Source organism: Engraulis encrasicolus, chromosome 10, assembly GCF_034702125.1.
Source record: "Engraulis encrasicolus isolate BLACKSEA-1 chromosome 10, IST_EnEncr_1.0, whole genome shotgun sequence".
Taxonomy (NCBI): domain Eukaryota; kingdom Metazoa; phylum Chordata; class Actinopteri; order Clupeiformes; family Engraulidae; genus Engraulis; species Engraulis encrasicolus.
In genome coordinates this window covers 20,990,687-21,013,003 of record NC_085866.1, presented here as the reverse complement: position 1 = coordinate 21,013,003, position 22,317 = coordinate 20,990,687, and the positions used below count along the sequence as shown (strand labels likewise).

The 22,317-nt window shown below is 41.9% G+C and overlaps 2 protein-coding genes across 4 annotated transcripts in view; both read right to left on the bottom strand.

The window, feature by feature from the left end:
- Positions 1–263: 263 nt before the first annotated feature.
- Positions 264–3,119, bottom strand: hspa1b (heat shock protein family A (Hsp70) member 1B). Its single transcript, XM_063208386.1, has 3 exons — positions 3,036–3,119; positions 901–2,671; positions 264–591 (listed from the first exon to the last, which is right to left on the bottom strand). The coding sequence occupies exons 2-3, from the start codon at positions 2,652–2,654 to the stop codon at positions 411–413; spliced, it is 1,935 nt and encodes a 644-aa protein (XP_063064456.1). The 5' UTR covers positions 2,655–2,671; positions 3,036–3,119; the 3' UTR covers positions 264–410.
- Positions 3,120–3,287: 168 nt separating this feature from the next.
- Positions 3,288–22,317, bottom strand: part of ahcyl1 (adenosylhomocysteinase-like 1) — a 55,558-nt gene continuing 36,528 nt past the window's right edge. For 2 of the 3 annotated variants that reach the window (XM_063208383.1, XM_063208385.1), the window contains exons 8-17: positions 21,124–21,240; positions 20,587–20,650; positions 14,784–14,872; positions 13,031–13,101; positions 11,191–11,285; positions 10,158–10,256; positions 8,778–8,846; positions 5,985–6,063; positions 5,606–5,726; positions 3,288–4,980 (exon numbers count right to left, since the gene is read on the bottom strand). In XM_063208383.1, coding sequence (XP_063064453.1) covers positions 4,974–4,980; positions 5,606–5,726; positions 5,985–6,063; positions 8,778–8,846; positions 10,158–10,256; positions 11,191–11,285; positions 13,031–13,101; positions 14,784–14,872; positions 20,587–20,650; positions 21,124–21,240 — 811 coding nt within the window. In that variant the 3' untranslated portion in view covers positions 3,288–4,973. Of the gene's footprint in view, positions 4,981–5,598; positions 5,727–5,984; positions 6,064–8,777; positions 8,847–10,157; positions 10,257–11,190; positions 11,286–13,030; positions 13,102–14,783; positions 14,873–20,586; positions 20,651–21,123; positions 21,241–22,317 lie in introns of those variants that run through there. The other variant, XM_063208384.1, reaches the window with a different exon arrangement.

Genomic DNA, 22,317 nt, shown 5'->3' with positions numbered 1-22,317 from the left:
ATAGAAGAAGGTTTCTAAGTGTGGCTCTTTCTAACATGCCTGGTTGTGTTTACTACACTTCCTCATTACACAGCACTACAATGTCATTGCAGACATTCCTAACTAATTCATCACTACTTGCTGGTTGCCATAACGGGTAAAAAAAACCCTGTTCTCTGTGTGTGTGTGTGTGTGTGTGTGTGTGTGTGTGTGTGTGTGTGTGTGTGTGTGTGTGTGTGTGTGTGTGTGTGTGTGTGTGTGTGTGTGTGTGTGTGTGTGTGTATGTGTGAGTGAGTGAGTGAGAGAGAGAGCGAGCACATTTCTTCTTTACAGTCCCAAACTTAATATAGGGTCCATGTTTAAGTGGGCTAATGCTTCTCTTCTTCTGTGCGTGCCTCTTCCCTCTTAACAGTCCTATAGCTTAGTTCAGCTTAATCGACTTCCTCGATGGTGGGTCCTTGGGATCCGCCTTGCCCCTGCCCCTGTCCCTGTCCCTGGCCTCCCCCAGGGGCAGCCCCTCCTCCCTGGTACAGCTTGGCCACCACTGGGCTGCACGCCTTTTCCAGTTCCTTCAGCTGGTGCTCGAACTCCTCCTTCTCCGCCAGCTGGTTGCTGTCAAGTCAAGTCAAGTCAGCTTTTATTGTCACTTTCTTCATAATTATGCACAAGTCATATATTAATACATATGTTATATGTTAATACATTAATACAAGGAAAATGAAATTACGTTTTCTCTCTATATCATGCCAAGACATAGATATACACAAGACTGACATTTTACAGACTGACATAAAGTGCAAGATAGGACAGGTAACAGCGATGGACTGGTAACAATAAGAAGTGATCAATAATAAATACAGTACAAATGAACACTTTCACATTCAACATTGAACATGAAGACAGAAGATAGGATAAATGTACCTGTCCAGCCAGGCGATGGCTTCTTTGCACTTCTCCAGGACCATGCTCCTCTCCTGCTCGCTGATCTTGCCCTTCAGCTTCTCATCCTCCACACTACCCTTCATGTTGTACGCGTACGACTCCAGGGCGTTCTTGGCGGTCACCCTCTCCCGCTGGAGGTCGTCGTCCGCTCTGTATTTCTCGGCCTCCTGGACCATCCGGTCGATGTCGTCTTTGCTCAGTCGGCCCTTGTCGTTGGTGATGGTGATCTTGTTCTCCTTGCCGGTGCTCTTGTCGACCGCTGACACGTTCAGGATGCCGTTAGCGTCGATGTCAAAGGTCACCTCTATTTGTGGTACCCCGCGAGGAGCTGGGGGGATGCCGACGAGGTCGAACTTCCCCAAGAGGTTGTTGTCTTTGGTCATGGCCCTTTCCCCCTCGTACACCTGGACCAGCACGCCAGGCTGGTTGTCCGCGTACGTCGAGAAGATCTGCGTCTGCTTGGAAGGGATGGTGGTGTTGCGTTTGATCAGGGGCGTCATGACTCCTCCGGCTGTCTCGATGCCCAGGGAGAGTGGGGCCACATCCAGCAGCAGCAGGTCTTGGACGTTCTCTGAGGTGTCGCCCATGAGAATGGCGGCCTGCACCGCAGCTCCGTACGCCACGGCCTCGTCTGGGTTGATGCCCTTGTTCAGATCTCTGCCATTGAAGAAGTCCTGCAGGAGTTTCTGGATTTTTGGAATGCGAGTTGAGCCCCCAACAAGCACAATGTCGTTGATTTGACTCTTGTCCATTTTAGAGTCTCTGAGAGCTTTTTCCACAGGTTCCAGGGTTCCCCTGAAGAGCTCGGAGTTCAGCTCCTCGAAACGGGCCCTGGTGATGGAGGTGTAGAAGTCAATCCCTTCGAAGAGAGAGTCAATCTCGATGCTGGCCTGTGTGCTGGATGAGAGGGTTCTCTTCGCCCTCTCGCAGGCTGTGCGAAGCCGCCTCAGGGCCCTCTTGTTGTTGCTGATGTCCTTCTTGTTCTTCCTCTTGAACTCGTCCACAAAGTGCTGGACCATGCGGTTGTCAAAGTCCTCTCCGCCCAAGTGGGTGTCCCCAGCTGTGGCTTTCACCTCAAATATTCCGTCGTCGATCGTCAGAACTGACACGTCAAAGGTTCCGCCACCGAGGTCAAAGATCAAAACATTCCGTTCCCCTCGGCAACCTTTGTCCAGGCCGTAGGCGATGGCAGCTGCCGTGGGCTCGTTGATGATTCTGAGAACGTTGAGTCCGGCGATGACCCCAGCATCCTTGGTTGCCTGGCGTTGGGAGTCGTTGAAGTAGGCTGGGACTGTGATGACAGCGCTGTTGACCTTCTGACCCAGGAAGCCCTCGGAGATCTCCCTCATCTTGACCAGGACCATGGAGGAGATCTCCTCAGGGTAGAAGCTTTTGGTTTCTCCTTTGTACTCCACTTGGACTTTGGGTTTCCCGCCGTCGCTGACCACCTTGAAGGGCCATAGTTTCATGTCGGACTGGACTATATGGTCATCGAACTTCCTGCCGATGAGGCGCTTGGCGTCGAACACAGTGTTGTTAGGGTTCATGGCTACTTGGTTCTTGGCTGCGTCCCCAATGAGTCTCTCTGTGTCTGTGAAGGCCACATAGCTGGGGGTCGTCCGGTTTCCCTGGTCGTTGGCAATGATCTCCACTTTGCCATGCTGGAACACCCCTACACATGAGTACGTTGTTCCAAGATCGATTCCAATTGCTACTCCTTTAGCGGCTGACATGTTTGCAGACCACCTACCTAATTTAAATCAATGGCACACATAGATTATGTGAAACATATTGGATACTACATGTCGAAGCATAAGCAGGTTAATATTGACAGCCAATGAATGTCCCAGATAATATTCTTCACTGTGTTTTTTAAGCAGAGCCTTTTTAATAGCAATCTTTTTTTAAAATAGAGTATTTTAAGTGAAACATGCATTTTTCCACACTGGAAGAAAACATGAATAGTGCTTATACACATTTCAAAAACTATGAACAAGTAATTCATACAAAAATCTAATAGCCTTCTATTAATTCATTACTGAAGCAGTAGTATAGATCATACAACTAACTTAAAAATATATTTGAACAGTCAAAGATATGATTTAGTTACTTACAAAATAGATTATTTTCTTCTGTATGAAGTTGGTAAAACACCTCTCACTGGATGTCTTTGCCTTTTGATGACTGTGAGGGTCCCCCAAATGCACTTATATAGTCTAGCCTAGTCTCTGGCATCCTTCTGGACTACTCCAGAATATGACGACACAGTAATTTCAGCAGCTGACGAATAGGAGTTGAACTTTCTCGTAGTGGAGAGTTCTTGAACTCACCACAGCTGTCAACACTGCCGCCATGTTCATCAGCTGTTGCGCACAGCCCAAAGACAAGACGACAGTTTAGTTACAGTCTGTCGCGTTCACGGAGGAATTGCTTACATTAGTCGTTGAGACGAGTTATTACAAGGAAATATTCTGCGTAATAACGCACAGCACTTTATCGGATAAATTACATTAGCGGACATTAGCGTAATGGTAGCCTACCCTTCGTCATGGTGGTGGTGAGTAACTCAGAACGTAAAGAAATAAAACAAAACTCGTGACTAACTTGAGTGACATATAACTTTATTTATTATGATGCAAATATTTGCACTAAAACAGCATTTACTCCATACATTTGAAACACAACACACATATGCTGCGAATATAACGACACACAGTGAGGCCATGGGAAAGACTAGGTGTCCAGACGCATATCTCAGTCATCAAGAAAATCAACACGTATGGTAAATGGTTTCCCATGTTGAAATTCACAGTGATGTTTCCTTCAAGCCTTTTTGCACTACAAGTGTAGCCTACATACACAAGCTCTTAAAGGGTCCAGGTTATTAGGAGAAAATAGAGGAATTGAGTGTTACAGAGTAGGCATATATAGGGTAATGAGTTATTTTATAAACATGAAGTCACAAAATATAAGATGTAAAAAATATCTTATAAGCTCAACAAGTCAATTACAACAGCTACTGAAAATGGTTAACTCGGGAAAAAGATGATAATAGTAAGTGCCATGCTGTGTAGTGTGATTTCCAGGTTTTGCAGAGGAGTTGAGGCATTTCAGTCTTTTGGAAACAGCCTGCTTACTATGATAACAACCAAAACATAATCGTGTATAATAACCTCCTGTCATTTCCTCTAAATAAGGCAACTGGAAAACATAATTACGGTAATTGATAATGAAGTGTTGAAATACATAAGTGCCTATTACAGCAGCATTTGATGCAGTGATGATGACTGGTGGTGATGGGTAATCCCTGCTTTGAAGACAGAGAAGATTCCAGGTCCAGGGAGTAATATTACATCTATATCTGTGCTCCATGCACTCCTGAGCTTAGTAAAGCTTACACAAATAACTTGTTTTTCTAAAATAGAAGCTAAAATAGAAATAATATATCAGTAAAAATTATTTAATCCACTATACATGTTTTTTCCTTTCCTTCATTTTACACATGTAACACAGAAATACAGGTCAACATTCTAACATAGGGATCTCTGATGCATTAAATGTTGATTAATTTTGACATTTCCTTATCAATAATGATCTAAATTATATTTATCTTTTCCTATATCTTTCCTTTTTGACAACACATACAGTATATAACAGGGAAAAAAAAAAACTAACACCACACAAAGAATACATAATACATTCTGTTCCAATTGTGTGGCCAGACTTTGGCACGGTTTGCAATATTTCTGTTAGTGGACTATCAGTAACAAGTTCCCATTTGGATTCTTAAAAAAGTAATCAATCAACAATAGAAAACATATATTAAGACATCATTTAAGACATAATCTTTATAACTGGAGAATTAAGGAAGTATCATTGGTCACCATACCTATAGGTATATAATTGGATATTTAATTGTATCATGAAGATATAAATATTGACTCATAATAGATTAAAACTTGATTTGAAATTATATTAATAATAAAAAAGTTACTTTTGGACTCTGAAGACTACTGATTTCCTCTTGCATGTCTTACTTTTCCTCTTCATAATTAATATCTGTAATTGTGAAAACAAAACAATGAATACAGTGAAAAAAAAATAAATATAGAATTATGTATTATATAATATGCTAACACACATAATACAACATTAGTATTATACTTTATTGTAAGCTTATGTTCCTAAAATGAGTTCCAAAATTGACCAGCAGGGGGAAGGCACACCCATTTGAACTAATGGATGATACAGCATGTACAAACACACAAATGTGCAAACTATGTACATACAGTGTGTGACTACAGGCTTCAGTAATATTTAGGTATGAAAGGTATGTTATATACCCTATGTGAGAACAGACATCAGTACCTCTGGTAGGCTTGAAATGTATGTGACTACAGGCAGGGAAGCTGACAAGGAGGGACAAAGGGGTCAGTTGTCCTGCGCCCAGGGCACAGATTTGGAGTTTCATTACATGGTATATCTTGGATGAGGGGCCTATTCAGCTGACTTTGCCCTGGGCCAGGCAAAAGCAGTCAGCGGCCCTGACTACAGGTGTCAGTAGGCTATCTGTGGTAGCTGGGCTTGGAAGGCCTGTTCTCTATGGGGCTATAGGTGTTAAACTGGTAAAGTAACTAAAAATACATGGTGAGGTGTTGAGACTAATGGAAGTGCGCATTAGTACCTGTAGTAATTGGGCTTGAATGGTCCGTTCTTGTTCAGTCCCATGTACTTGGCCTGCTCATCGGACAGCTCAGTCAAGTGAGCGTCGAAGTTTGGAAGGTGCAAACTCGCCACATACTCATCTGGAGGACAAATATACAAATATATGAATGTCACGTTTTGTACATTTATATTACAAGAAATTAGGACTTTATTATTTTATTTTGTAAGTTTTTTTCTCACGTTTTGTAAGTTGTAAACAACTCTCACCAATCTTTTACAAGAGACGTTTGTCAATTGATAGCCAACCTCGCTCATCTTTAAATACAAAAATAATTAGACCACTTTTCCTTTTTTTGGACAAATCCAGTGTTTAGTAAGTTGAGAAGTTGGAGCCTCACCCATCTTTTTGGGCAGCAGGTAGACATCCTGCTTGTAGCGTCCCTCTGGGGCGTTGTACAGCTCGATCAGGGCCAAGGCCTGCGGAGAATCCCAGCAGATCCAGTTACACAGTGTACACGCACACACACACAGGCACACACAGGCAGGCACGCACGCACGCCCACGGACACACACGCGCAGGCACGCACGCACATGCACACGGACACACACACGCACGCACGCACATGCACACGGACACACACGCGCACGCACGCACGCACATGCACACGGACACACACACGCGCACGCACACAGATAAAAGACAGTACAGTATTGTAGAGCACAGAGTGCTCGCTTTCAAGAAGGAACCTGTGGTAGTTAAACACGAGATTTATCAGTGTTTCATCATATGATCGAGCAGAGGCACATCTAGTACATTTACTTCCTTCAGAGGAAAAGTTTGAGGCAAGATAGAGGTGCTGCTAATTTACATAACTGAGGCATAAATCTAATATTTATTTAGGTCAGGGGTGGGGAACCTATGTCTCGAGGGCCATTTCTGGTTTTAATGTTATGCAGCTTGACATGAAGTATGACATTTTCTTCTGAAAGAAATTTAGAAATTACATTTGCAATACAATTAAGTTATATTCAGGGGACCTACAGAAGGTAGGGTCTATTTTAGAGGCGACTGCCTTCAATATAGGCCTAAAGTGCTGGCGGAAATCCTGGCTTGTGTTCATAGAATGGCCCTCGGAGGACTTTAACGGCCCTTGGAGGTATTTGAAGTGGCCCCTCGAATGAAAAAAGTTCCCCACCCCTGATTTAGGTCAAAATCTTCAGCACCCGACTCTTAACAGTATAGGATAAAAGAATGAGCTCCCACAATCAGATAGCCATTTCCATGAAAGGAAGGAACAAATGAAACTCTATTACAAAAAGTCTGTCCATTAATAGATACTGATACAGATAAGATATCTTTCCAACAACTCCTCGAAAACAGTCTCAGTCTTTACAGAAATATGAAAGATGTTTGAATTGAAAGTTAGGGTGCGGTGCGCACATCCACAAAAACAATAATATACTGTAGATGCCGTTTAACTATAGTAGATAGTGTTAGAGAGTGGTTTGCACACTGGGTATAGGTTCCAAAAATACTCTATTGTTTGACAAACGGATCTGTTTTTTGTGAAGCTTATGGTCTTCTTTCAGACCACTCACACTAGCAATCTGAGAGTGACACAATATTTAAGCGCCCGTGTCATTGTCAGTTACATAACCAGTCCTGGAGACACAAAAGAGGAGAGAGCTGATTCAGCCGGCTAATTTAATCTCCACAAAAGTTGACATTTCCACTCCACATTCACATGCCTCTCCTCTCCTCTCCAGGGGCTCTTCCCACACAAATCTGACTGACTGACTGACTGACTGACTGACAGACAGAGAAACATGCACTCTGGGGAATGACTGACACTCCCCGACTGTAATAAGTATGTAGCAGGGCATCCGGTGTGAGATAGAAAAACAGATAGCACTAGGGATGTGCCGATACCGGCCTCAATACTTATTCATTATACTCATACTCAGACTCATACTTGTTAAACACTTGCCGATACCAGGCACCGATACTGCTATTACACACAACAAATGCAACATTTTATCACGTTCCATTGACTTGAAAGCTCCATGGGGGAAAAAGCACCATCTCATACAATTACTAACATTTAAATCTACATCCAAATAGACATTAAAACAAATATCACAGCTGGAAAAAAACAAGGCCTTTCATTTTCTTTGTATGTTGAGGATAAAAGTATCAGCATCGGTACTCGGTATTGTGCATACATTAATGTACTCATACTCCTATCTGTTTTCAAAAAAAGTGGTATTGTGCATCCCAAGAGAGAACAGGACAGGACTGTGGAGAGTGAATGAAGACTCTAAAAGCATTTGGTGTGAGACAGACTGATAGATAGCCCTGTACAGTGGAAAGATAAGGTTCTAACAAAGCTTCTTCTACCAGACAGACAGATAAAAAGCCTGCACTGTGCAGGGACATCTCTAAAAAAAGCAAAAGCTATGAGATAGACAGACTGACAACTTTGTACTATACAGAGTGAAGTCTCTAAAAGCATCTGGTGTCAGACAGACAGACTGACAGCCCTACACTCTGGGGATTGAAGGCTCTTAACAAATCATCTGATGTGAACGGTGACAGCCACCTGGTTGACAGCCAGACTGACAGATCTGCACCGTAGAGATTGGAAGGATGCTTGGTGGTGGTGGTGGTGTTTGGCATGTTGTCTTGAGACGTGATGTCAGGAATCAATTTACATGTGTCATTTTACTCTCAACAAGTTGCTTCATATTCAAGAAGTCACACTATCCCCGACTTGTGTTTTCATTTCGATTTTAGCCCATTTATGGTTGTATTTGTCAATTATCATTGTTCTGCTGCCATTTTTAATTACAGTATATTGCTATACTGCAAGCAAGCAACACCTCACACAACATGCACGGTACACGACTGGTGTATTGTGACAATCTTGCCCAACCGTGGCTCTATTATAACGGTAGGGCACTGGGTTGCTAAGCTGGCGACCCCAGGTTCCATTCCGGCCCGGGTCATTTGCCAATCCTTCCCCATCTCTCTCTCCCCTCCCCACTCATTTCCTGTCTCTCTCTCACTGTACTGTCACAAATAAAGGCATAAAAGCCATAAAATATACATTTAAAAAAAGAAAGAAAAACAATCTAATAATAAAAACAGAGCCTGTGGTGTGAGCAGTGACCAGCAGGGTGTTAGTTGGCACCTGAGTGGTAGCGGTGATGGAGAGTACAAAGGAGGGGACGGTGGAACAGCTGAGGTTCAGGAGCCGACCCTGCAGACATCAAACACATTACATTATGTTACAACACAATACACTACACGTAGCAGACCATGCGCACATCAAACACATCATATTATTAGGGATGCACCGATACCGATACTGGTATCGGGTATCGGCACAGATACTGCTCATTATACTCGTACTCGTACTCGTCAAACACTTGCCGATACCAGGCACGATACTGCTATTACACGAAACAATGCAAAATCTCGTCACTTTCTGTGGACTTGAAAGCAGCATGGAAAAAAGTGCCACCTCATACATTTACTAAAATTTAAATCTACATGGAAATGGGCAATAAAAAATATCACAGGCGGATAAAAACAAGGCCATGCATTTATTTTCATTGTATGTTGGTGGTAAAAGGTATCGGTATCGGTACTCGGTATCGGCAAGTACACACATTAATGTACTCGTACTTGTATCGGTTTTCAAAAAAGTGGTATCGGTGCATCCCTACATATTATATTACATCACACCACATCACATTACAATACAATACAATACACTATACATAGCAGACCCTGCACACAAGAAACACATCACATTATATTACATCACACAAGAAATAGAGAAAGAGAACATTAAATATAATAATTAGAATCAATGACAATTCAAATACTAAAATAAACATGAAATAATTAGAATCAAAGAAAATAAAACACGCTTAGCAGACCCTGCACACAACTAACACATTGCATTATGCCTTGGTTCAACGCCTCTTACACAAGAGGACATAAGCTGCAAAACAAAGTGAAACAAAGTGGCAAATCAAAAGGATATTCTTGGGGATAAAGGTGGGAAATGCATAGGGCTTTCAAAAGTTTATATTTAAGACAAAGAGAGTACTTTTGAGCTTTTTAAAAAAAACCTTTTCAGGCACCCTTTGAAAAGATGCCTTAAGAAGATAAAAAGATCAAATAGTTGCTTTTTCTGGACAAATGCAGAGCACATGGCATTTCTACAGAATTTTACAACACCCCAAAACCACTCTTGATAGATGGGTAGACAGATAGATAGACAGACAGACAGACAGACAGACAGACAGACAGACAGACAGACAGACAGACAGACAGACAGACAGACAGATAGATAGATAGATAGATAGATAGATAGATAGATAGCCTTTATTATCCCCAAGGAGCAATTTGTTTTCACCACCATTTTGTCACAGCCAACTTGTCACAGCCAACATGAAGACATAAAGCATACAAGATAGCCATGGAGACATCAGCACCATTGAACAAGCACCACAGATACAAACCATGCGTGGTGTAAGATCTTGCCAGGTGTACTACCCACCTCTGCCAGCAGGATGACCCTCTTCCCATCGGGCCAGATGACGTGGTCCACCTGGGACCGCACCCTCTCCCACGTCAACTCCGGGGTCCTCAGACTGGCCTGGGAGCACACAGAATCAAAACAAGCCTTACAAACTAATACCCATAAATACGAACATATTTATATCATATAAAGTAGTACAGCTCCAGGGTGCTCAGACTGGCTTAGGACCACAAAATAAAAAGACACTTACTATTACACACACACTATTACATACAATTAAGTATATATTAATTATACAAAGTACTATGATGTATATGCTTACAGTTCATTATATGTTAATCATGTATAATACCATACAATCTGAAAGTAAATACATAATCTTACATGTTGTATTAAACATATTCTCAGTAACACTTAATTTTCCAGCTTCTTTTCTGTGTCTACATTGTATCTTCTTATTGAACACATACTATACATGCTGACCCAACACAATGAGTGCACCACTTGGTTCATTCAGACCTTTAGTATGCAAACAATCGTTAAATGCATGGAAAAAACCCTAACAGTATGTGTCCTGTTGTTAAATCACACACTGGGCCAGGCCAGCTGTTGGAAATCTCCCACTATATCAGCGCTTTCAGACACGTGTTTGCCCAGTGTTAGATGGCAAACATGGCTAAAACGTTAAACACAGCTAAGGTGTTGAAACCAACGCAAACATGCTGTGTGATGTGCATGACTGCATCCTACATTGCCAAAGTCCAGAAGGTCACACACATGACACACACACACACACACGCACGCGCACACGCACACGCACACACACACACAGTAAAAAGTAATAGCTTTAGGTCAGCCATGTCAAAATTTAAATCCTTTTCCTACATTAACGGTGGCAGTTACAACGGGTGCGGTTGCTAGATGTTCAAAAGTGAGTGCAGGTTAGCCCTGACGCGCACCGCCATGTTGCGTGCAGCCATCTTTGCGCATGCACATCGCACATATACATACACATATACACACATACACAAACACACACACACACACTTACCACGTCGATCTCGGTGTTGGAGTGGCCCATGTTGCATACGATGCAGCCGTTCTTCATGCGGTCCAAGTACTCCCTGGTCACCACGTTCTTATTTCCTGAGGACAACAAAGATAACTTTCTAAGATTTTTTTTTAAAGAGTAGAGTATCAAACTAAAATAAACACTAAAATCGACAACAACCAGAGATGTGACCAAGTCACTAATTTGCAAGTCGCAAGTAAGTCTCAAGTCCTTCCAATCAAGTCCGAGTCAAGTCACAAGTTAAGACACATTTGATCAAGTCGAGTCCAAGTCTAAGTCGTGCCAAAGCCAAGTCAAGTCCAAGTCTTATTTTTTCCAAGTCTTTAACAAGTCACCTTGTATTCTATGTGCAATATTGACAATTACTTTTGGTTATACAATTAATTTCCACACTGCTTTGCATGTCCCCCTTCGCCAGTCATGTCCTTAAGAAAATCGACCATAGTATACCATGATTTCATGTTTTTTTTAGCATGGTTCGGCACGGTTTTTGGTTTGACTACGGTTTAACAATAAAATGAACCATGGTTTTACTTTTACCACGGTTTATAATTATTCATTAAATTACATTTAGCTGCCGCTTTTTTATCCAACGCACATATTGGTGACAGTCCTTGGAGCAATGTGGGGTTAGGTGCCTTGCTCAAGGGCACTTCAGTCATGGATGGAGGTGTAGGGAGAAGTGGGCCTAAGGGTGGGATTATAGGAGGACATTGTTAAACCATAGACACAAACCATGCTTAAAAAAGCATGAAAGCCATGAATAACCATGGTCCATGGTTAGTCAGGAACTACGGTTTTCATGGTTACCAAAAAAAACATGGATAAGCCATCGTGATACTATGGATGGTTCAGAGTACTTAGAGAGACCATGGTCACTACAGTAAAACCATGGTCGATTTTTGTACAGAGTTTTAAACAAAAATATTAGGCCTACTGGCACTGTTTAAGGGTAAATCATTTTAGGTTTTTTCATGCATTTGCAAATGCAACAAATGTAATGACTTGGAATGCTATTGCAAGTCATTGCAAGCTAAAACTGTCAAGTCAAGTCAAGTCTCGAGTCAATGGCGTGCAAGTCGAGTCAAGTCACAAGTCATTCCTAATATTGGCAAGTCGAGTCTCAAGTCAAGTCATTTGTAACTCAAGTCACAAGTCACTCCAAGTCACAAGTCACAAGTCCACATCTCTGACAACAACAACATAAATATCCAAACAACAAGGATAACATGACTAAGATTAACAACCACAACAACATAAAATATCTCAATAACAGAGGTGTCAATTCCTGGTCCAGAAAGTAAAAACCCTGCCACAGTTTCCTTCCAACACAGGTGACTCTAATAAGCAGCTGGTCTTGAGTGTTCAATTATCAGGTGATTCGGAGATGGTTGGATCCAATTTGTGGCAGGGTTTTTACTTTCTGAACCCGGGATTGACACCTCTGCTCAATAACAAGGATAACATGACTAAAATTAAACAACATAAAATCTTCCAACATCAAGGAAAACATGACTAAAATTAGCTCAGACACAGGCAGATACTGTAGTCACAGACACACGCCGGTCACTGTTTCAAATTGAGTGCCAGTATAGTGTCAGTTATTAACTGAATGTTATGCAAAACATTCATCACGTCTCTGTCTATGTCTCTCCCTCTCACTCACACACATACAGCACCATACACACAAACAGATGCACACACGCACACAATTTGTTATGATTGTATCGTGGACATGCAGTACATGCAGCCAAAAAGGTCAAAGTCTACATGCTTAAGGGCATCACTACTTTTTCACACCTGTGTATTTTCACAATACCTGTGCACGTGATGACCATGTCCATTTGGCGAATGACTTCGTTCAGCTTCACTACACGAAAGCCATCCATGCTGTACACAAACACATACACATGTATTTAATAATAGAGGAGGTTCACATATGTCCCTGTACACATGTCTTTATATGATTTCACAAATTTATTTATTTATTTATTTGATGTATTAGCATTGACTATTCTAACTGTTACGCACTTTCGTTGCATATGTGGCATAAAAATGTATAGATTTATGAAATGTGCATTATTGAGCAATACTCCTGTGATGATATGTCTTGTTCTTCCTTGTTCAGGGATGCAGAATGAATTTGAGTGACAACTGACAAGAAAGTGTTGTGGTATCGTGACAAAAGTATTGTAAAAAAAAGTACATTTTACTAACTTATTTAAACTATGTCTTTAAGTGTTGTCAAACTTTGCATTGGTACATAACATTGGTTATTTTCACGCTCTTTCTTCATGCTACTCCAAGCTTTCTCCATGGTTCTGTTCCATGGCACCAGCCGCAGCAGCAGCCTAGCAGTAGTGTAGCGGCGTGTAATTATGTATAATTGTCAGTGTTACGCAAGCGCTCGGGAGGCAAGGGCACGGATCTGTCTGCCCTCTCACAGCTGTGTGTCTGGGCTCACATGGTGGGGTTCTGTATGTGCTGAAATCAAGTTGCAAAATCAATGTACAGTATGTATGTTTTTTTTTTTTTTTAATTATCATTTATGAACTTGTCATTTACGGACATTTTGTGGGGATGGTGCAGTCGGTGCGAGTGCAGCTGTGAAGAGGGATATATTTTTTAATATATATATGAAGAGTTCAGATGCAAAATCCCCTAACTCCATTTCTGAAGACCTGCACTTCTGTATTTTTAGAGAACCCCATTGTTGGTTTGGTTTGCATTCATGTACTTGATAATACATATACATAGTTATATTACATAAATGAAATAAAAAATATGCAATTATGATAGCTTTGTATTAAATAAACATGAATTAAGATTATTTTCTGAAAAGGCACTTAGGGGGTTTTGCATCTGAACTCTTCATATATATATATATATATATTTGGGGACATTTTTGGCCATTATTACAGTAGTACAGTGAAGAGTTGGACAGGAAGTGAGGGGGAGAGTAAGATGGGGAAGGTTGGGCAAATGACCACGGGCTAGAATCGAACCCTACTGTTTGAGCCACGGCAGGGCCGAAGAGGGCGGAGTTTGACTATTCATTTTGTTTACGGGACGGATGTCATCTCCCCGTAGCCTCTTACTGCAGATGGGGTCGCCAGCGGGCCTATTCACTATTTGCTGAAAATACTCAACTACATCATAACAACATTGCTATGACAGTACTGAGAGCATTTAGTAACAGATTAGGACATAGCCATTACAATTTTGTCGACAGTAAGGTTATAACATAGGCTCTGCACTAAGGGGTGAAGCAGAGAGGCAGCATAATAAATGACACATTAACAAGTTACAAGTGGAGGTCTCAGATGGCGAGACGATGGGAAAGCAAGTGACCAAGTGAGCAGGGGGCATTTTCTCAGTACCTGGGAGTACAGAAAACTGTGTGTGTGTGTGTGTGTGTGTGTGTGTGTGTGTGTGTGTGTGTGTGTGTGTGTGTGTGTGTGTGTGTGTGTGTGTGTGTGTTTGCTTCCATCACTATTTGGATTTGTAATGCCGTCTTCTTGGTGAGATCAAATGAAAGTACTAAACTGTGTGTGTGTGTGTGTGTTCCTTACCAGGCCTGCAAGGCACATATGGGGTCTATCTCGGTGATGCAGACGATGGCTCCCAAGGCTTTAAGTGCCATGCAGCATCCCTTTCCAACCTGCAGCACACACATGGACACATTACATTATTACATTACATGACATAGCATTTAGCAGACGCCTTTGGCCAAAGCGACTGACAAGGACACACATGGACCCATTAAACACACACACACACACACACACACACACACACACACACACACACACACACACACACACACACACACACACACACACACACACACACACACACAACCATACGTGCTCACACACACAACCATACGTGCTCACACCCACACTCAGGCACACGCAGGCACACACTCAGGCACGCGCACACACGCACACACGCACGCACGCACACGCACGCACACACACACACAGACACACAGACACACACACACACACACACACACACATCCCTAAATAAACACTCTTGCCACACTGGAGGGGAGGCCTAATAATAGCAAACTAAGTGACAGTGAAGATCATAAAACGGAGGGACTAATTTACACCCAGAGTGTAATAGAGAATAACAGTGAATAGCCATTCAATAGCTCACTCTGCACTTAATCACTCTAGAGGGATCGTCTAGCTCCAAGAATGGCTTTTTACTGGCCAGGGCCTCGTTTCCCGATAACGATGGTTCTTAGCCTTACGTGTGTCGTAAACCAGTGATCCTACAAATGTTCTTAGATTTCCTACGACTGTTTCCCAAAGACACTCGTACATGAACGCGCGTGCACAGCCTCTAAGATCATTCGTAGCGTCGCTCTTAAGGATCGCTGTCCACATATGTGGTGCTGAAGTGTCCTCGGAGTGAACTGCGCTCTAAACCATTTACAAAATGTAAGACGTGTGTCAGTATCAAAAGTTGTTTTCTATAAGGGTGGGACTTCATTTGTAGCAGTTTACAACTATCGACAGGAGATATTGTTGGCAAATGAAATAAAATGCACACACACAATGAAATCATGCAAAACCATGAGATACGCCGTTAAACCAGACAAAGCACGTGCAGTTGGCTACCGTGCTTAATATTTAAGAAGACAAATAGGCCTAGGAGTTCCAAATTGGGATGCGCATTTGGGGAGCGGCGCGCAAAGTACCGTGCACTCAAGGCTTTAACAACTGTGGGGGACATTTTGCACAGCAGTCTGCTGTTATTAAAACAAAAAAATCTACACGAATCCCCATCGCTGCCTTTTTTATGTCATAGTTTACCCTTATTAGCCACAACTATCATGTCTTTTCTGCGTCGCCTTCCCTTTCTTAGGGTACTTGAAAATGAAAGAGGGCGCAACGACTCGCTGACCGTTTTTCTTTTTAAAAAATGTTTCGTTAGTGGCCTTCCGACATCAACACTCTTGTCTCTGGTCGCCGAAGCCCCCTATTTATTTTGCATGTGGATGCCTTGTTCTTGTTCACGAAGCACCCACACAAATTATGATTGATCACAGTTTAATAATGCCCTGATTTATCAAACACAGCTGAACTATTTTACTGCCTGTAAAATATTTTCCAAACACATTGCTTTTTATTTTTTTTTATTGCTTTTTATTTTTATTTTCGTTACAGTGTCAACTGTGGTATTTACACTCCCGTCTTAAAACATCAACTTGAAGCGCAAGTTTCCTCTTTTCCTGTGGGTGTCTCCACTGTGCCATGCCACTCGCGTCTTAAAACACCAATCTTATGCGCAAGTTTCTTATTTTCCCTTCATATCCTGTGGGTGTCTCCACTGTGCCATGCCGTTACGCTCAATCTTAGCGCGTTAAGACTACTCCAGAACACTCGTGGATTTCTCTTAGAGTTACGTGTCAACCTGCGATGGTTCTTTGCTAAGTTGGCTTTGGGAAACGCTCCGTGAGCTCTACGATGGTGTTACGTGTGAGCTTAAGTAGCACGTAGCGTTAAGTAGTACTTACGGCCCTTTCGGAAACGAGGCCCAGGCTAGTATCTCTATGACACCTCTGCACAATAATTTAAAGGACTACTACATCAAAAGCACCTAAGCATCTTTGAGTGTTAAGAAAAGCGCTATAAAAAAACTGTTTGTATTATTATTATTTAGGGCTGTCAGTAGATTTAAAAAATTAATCTAATTAATTACAGAATTTGTAATTAATTAATCTAATTAATCGCACTTACTCGTATGTTCTTTTCATGACGCGAAACAACAACAATAACAATAATAATAATAATAATAATAATAACTAGACTGCCTGTGCAGTCGCCTTCGACTGCTTAAGGTATATCCCCGAAACGCGACGCTTCCAGTCCCCAATCATTCCTACCACTCCCGTCCACCTTTTCATGAACGTTTATGATAAATACAAAATATAAAATAAATATATTTAATATCTATACATAGATCAATGACGTGCATAGGCTTAAAACCAAATGACTATTGTGAAAATGAAGGAAAAAATGGGGCAAATGGTAACACTGTTTTAATGGTTCACTATTACAGTGGATATACCACATTAGGTACAGTGTAATAACCAGTGTAACAATATTTAATACCACGTCATACCAGTGTGACACCATGTACCAATTTTGTACTTATATCATGTAGGCTATTTGTGTGTAAGTGGTATTACATGGTATTGCATATTTGTACACTGGTATTACACTAGTATTACATGGTATTACCTATTTTTACACTGGTATTACACTAGTATTACATGGTATTAAATATTGTTACACTGGTTATTACACTGTAGGCCTACCTGATATGGTAGATTCACTGAAATGGTGAACCATTAAATTAAGGAGTTACCGGGCAAATCAATCCACCCAGTCAGAAGTTATGGGCCAAATAAAAATTCCACCATTTTGAAAGTGTTGACCTCCAAACTCGAATCAGTTCATGAACCTACCCTGCAGCATTCACACACCAAATCTGGGACAAATCCATCCACCCGGTCAGAAGTAATGGGCCAAAAATTTTTTTGGTCATCTTGAATTCGGCCATCTTGAAATTGTTGACCTCCAAACTCGAATCAGTTCATGAACCTACCCTGCAGCATTCACACACCAAATCTGGGACAAATCCATCCACCCGGTCAGAAGTAATGGGCCAAACAAAAATTTGGCCATCTTGAATTCGGCCATCTTGAAATTGTTGACCTCCAAACTCGAATCAGTTCATGAACCTACCCTAGAACATTCACACACCAAATCTGGGACAAATCCATCCACCCGGTCAGAAGTTATGGACCAAACAAAAATTCGGCCATCTTGAATTCGGCCATCTTGAAAGTGTTAACCTCCAAACTGTAATCAGTTCATAAACCCACCCTAGAGCATTCACACACCAAATCTGGGACAAATCCATCCACCCGGTCAGACGTAATGGGCCAAGCAAAAATTCGGCCGTCTTGAATTCGGCCATCTTGAAATTGTTGACCTCCAAACTCGAATCAGTTCATGAACCTACCCTAGAACATTCACACACCAAATCTGGGACAAATCCATCCACCCGGTCAGAAGTTATGGACCAAACAAAAATTCGGCCATCTTGAATTCGGCCATCTTGAAAGTGTTAACCTCCAAACTGTAATCAGTTCATGAACCCACCCTAGAGCATTCACACACCAAATCTGGGACAAATACATCCACCCGGTCAGAAGTTATGGACCAAACAAAAATTCGGCCATCTTGAATTCGGCCATCTTGAAATTGTTGACCTCCAAACTCGAATCAGTTCATGAACCTGCCCTACAGCATTCACACACCAAATCTGGGACAAATCCAAACATCCGTTCAAAAGTTATCGCGTTAACACGAAAGACCTTACGCGGCGGCGGACGCGGCGGACGCGGCGGCGGCGCACGCAAAACCATTACATCCCCGACGCTCCGCGTTTCGGGGATATAATTACAATAGGCCTATAGGCCCTATGATGTACTAATATGTTAAAATAGGCCTGGTAAACAGAGTTAGTGAATAAATATGCTACATTAGCCAACAGAAAAAATTAGTCTACAGTATCTTATCTATCTATCTATCTATCTATCTATCTATCTATCTATCTATCTATCTATCTATCTATCTATCTATCTATCTATCTATCTATCTATCTATCTATCTATCTATCTATCTATCTATCTATCTATCTATCTGAAAAGGTCAGAGTTCAAGGAAATGGGAACACTCCCTGATGAAACAGATGACGTGCATTCATTCACGTTTTGTTTACATTTAGGGAGCTGGATTAGCCAGGAATGATAACTGCACTGAGCTAGCCAATAACCCTTGCTTGGACTAAACATTGATTCTACACCAAAATATTCTATGGATATAAAACAGGACAAGAAAGACTGACTGATGTAAACTTCTCCAAACTATCTGCACGAAAAGTAAGACATCCTATCTCTGTATAGCGATTGGTTGAAGCTAGAAAACGTCAGTGTCTGAGGTGTCAGTGGAAGTTAGCGATCAAAGTTGTCAACTTGACATCTGTGGCAAAGATTCACAGTGGTATTATTTTATTCTGAACGTGGCATGTATCACTCAAATCGCTGTAATCACAACCCAACTTGAGAAGATCATCTTCCAGCACTTGCGATGACTTCATGCTGTCAAATTGAAATCCCTAGGCTACTCTGCGCTGTTGACACTTGCACTGTAGCTTGTGTCATGGGGTAATTTCGGAGCCTGTAGGCCTAATAATATTTTGATTCTCATGTGCAGCGTGGAAAAGGTAGCAATTATCTATCAAGTGGTTTGATGTTGTAGTGAATAGACAAGTGTTGTTCTGCAGATGAGCAGAAACCTCTGAAATTGCGGTAGGCTCTAGGTAGTAGCTTGGCTACCGCGGTCACACATCATGAACACAAATATTTGCGTTGTGTGTTTCAAAGCCTCAACAGTCAATTCATTCGTATGCTGGGCTATAGTTGTATGAAAGATTAAGTAGGCCTACCACAAGTCCAACTATTATACAACTGCCATGGCCAAATCAAATGATAAACTGTCTTGAAATGCGCCTGTATTCATATCAGATGAACCAGCTGCCGAGCGCAGACTGGTAGCTTACATCTCGTGATAACATGCTTTCTAAAAGTTATCAAATATAGACAAATCGATAATGGGAAAAACACCAAATTGGGTCTGACATGTTATTAGTTGGTCGTTGGTCCACATCTATTTTTTAACTGACCAGCTGTTTGCAGCAATGCAGCGTCAACGTCAACATCAGCGTCAACAAAAATATCTAAAAATAATTAAATACAAACATATGCTTTTGTTCATGAAAAAAGACAGAAAAGTGTCTGTATTTGTTGTATTTATTGTATTTTAGCTTTAGAAGTTGACGGACGGCTTGTATTTATCACGGCGTGAGTGAGTGAATTCAGTTGCCACGCCATGCGCTTTTGGTGTGGCTTAGAACGTATGTCTACCCATAAATAATTAATGCCATTAATTTTTACAACGCGTTAATGCACCTTGTAATTAATTAATCTAATTAACGCGTTAAAATGACAGCCCTATTATTATTACATCAAAAGGGAACTCTACAGAGGCCTTAGCCTGCAGCTGCAGCTTTGGTTTTTATTGTTTAGTGTTAGCTGAGACTAAAATTAAGTGTTCAGTGGTCACAAAATACTTCTCATCCACCTGGGGCCTATACTAAGAAGCTGGTTCAGGAGTAAACCGGGTCAAGTTAAGAGGTGCAGTAAATCATCTAATAGAAGAGCCTGGAGTCCTCATAAGGAATACTACGATTGAAGAATGAAAAGATCACACGATTGGAAAATGCTCTGACCTCTCCATAGCCACAGACCACCACTTGCTTTCCTCCGAACATCACATCTGTGGTCCTCTTCAACCTACCAGCAACAAGAAACAGTTGAGCACGAGAGAAAAGCAAACCATTAATGCATTAAAGATGAGGCACTCGTGGTCTTAGATTTCACCAAAATTGTTTTTTTTTTGTGTGGTGATGCTCACATTCCGTACCAAAGACTCACATACACAAAGAAAGACTAATGCATACAAACACCCCGACACATGCGCCTGGACACACACACACGCGCACGCACGCACGCACACACGCACGCACGCACGCACGCACGCACGCACACACACACACAACCTCAAAAAACATGTGCAATAAAAAGTCTGGCTGTAGCTCAGTGCTTACCCATCCAGTATGGTATGGTGTGTGTGTGTGTGTGTGTGTGTGTGTGTGTGTGTGTGTGTGTGTGTGTGTGTGTGTGTGTGTGTGTGTGTGTGTGTGTGTGTGTGTGTGTGTGTGTGTGTGTGTGTGTGTGTGTGTGTCTGTGTGTGTGTCACTGCTCACCCGTCCAGTATGGACTCCCGGCAACAGTAGAGGTTGTCGAATTTCTGCTTGGTGACTGAGTCATTCACATTCATGGCGGGGACACACAGCTTGCCCGCCTTAGACAGCTGGTACAGCCTGTGTGGAGCGGAGCAAGCAAAGCAAGCACTCATTTACACGTTTACTGCCACTCCGGGATCTTAACACGTACATTTGCGCGTTTGCACAGCCACTGGTGCATAGACAGCAAGACATGAGACTAAAAGACTGGAGACTGGGGTTGTGTGGTGGTATCAGAGGGATGCAGGCTCGAATCTCAAGCCAACTAGAAAGAATATTGGTGGTCTCATTTACCAATTAAATAAAGAGCAGGACAGTACGCCAAGTTTTTGTGGTTTATTGCAATAAACCACAAAAACTTGGAGTGCTGTCCTGCTCTTTATTTAATTCATATATTCTCGAGGAATGAGCACCCAGTTGTTCACTTTGTTTGAGTTGAGCGCGTTACACCCCTTAGTTTAATTGGTCTCATTTACCCTCATATACACATTTACACTCCGATCTCAACACATACATTTGCACATTTGCACAGCAACTGATGCATATAGACCAGGGGTTCCCAACCTTTTTCTACTTGGGGCCCGCTTGAAATTGTCACAAATGTTTGGGGCCCACCTCTGACCCAATTAAGAATAAAACTCAAATAAATCAACAGCAGCACACACCAAAATGTGCTTACATTTTTTAGAAAACGATTTCAAGGCCCACTTGGAAAACCTTCAAGGCCCACCAGTGGGCCGCAGCCCATAGGTTGAAAATCACTGATATAGACAATAAGAGACTGATCACTTGAATCACTGATATAGACAATAAGATTTGGACTTAAGGACAGAGACTCAAGTTGGGTCGTGGGTGGAGTTGGTATCAGAGGGTTGCAGGTTCAAATCCCAAACCAACGAGGGTGAATATTGTTGGTGTCATTTACCCTCATAAACACATTATTACGGTCACTTCAGGAACTTTAAAGTGCATTTGCACACTTGAACATCTGCTGAGACATACAGACAACAAGACACCAGACAAAATGGGGTGGATATGCTTAGGACTAAGGTGATAGGGACTGGAGTTGGGTCATGGTATCAGAAGGTTGCAGGATCAAATCCCACTGCAAATAACACTAACATGAGTGGTTTTCATGCACCATCAAAACAATGA

What these genes read in the sequence shown, in the direction of transcription:
- hspa1b (XM_063208386.1), bottom strand. Translation starts at nt 2,654, where the DNA reads ATGTCAGCCGCTAAAGGAGTAGCAATTGGAATCGATCTTGGAACAACG. An exon ending in GCCATCGCCTGGCTGGACAG is followed by an intron (nt 592 to 900) that starts GTACATTTATCC and finishes TTGACTTGACAG; the next exon opens with CAACCAGCTGGCGGAGAAGG.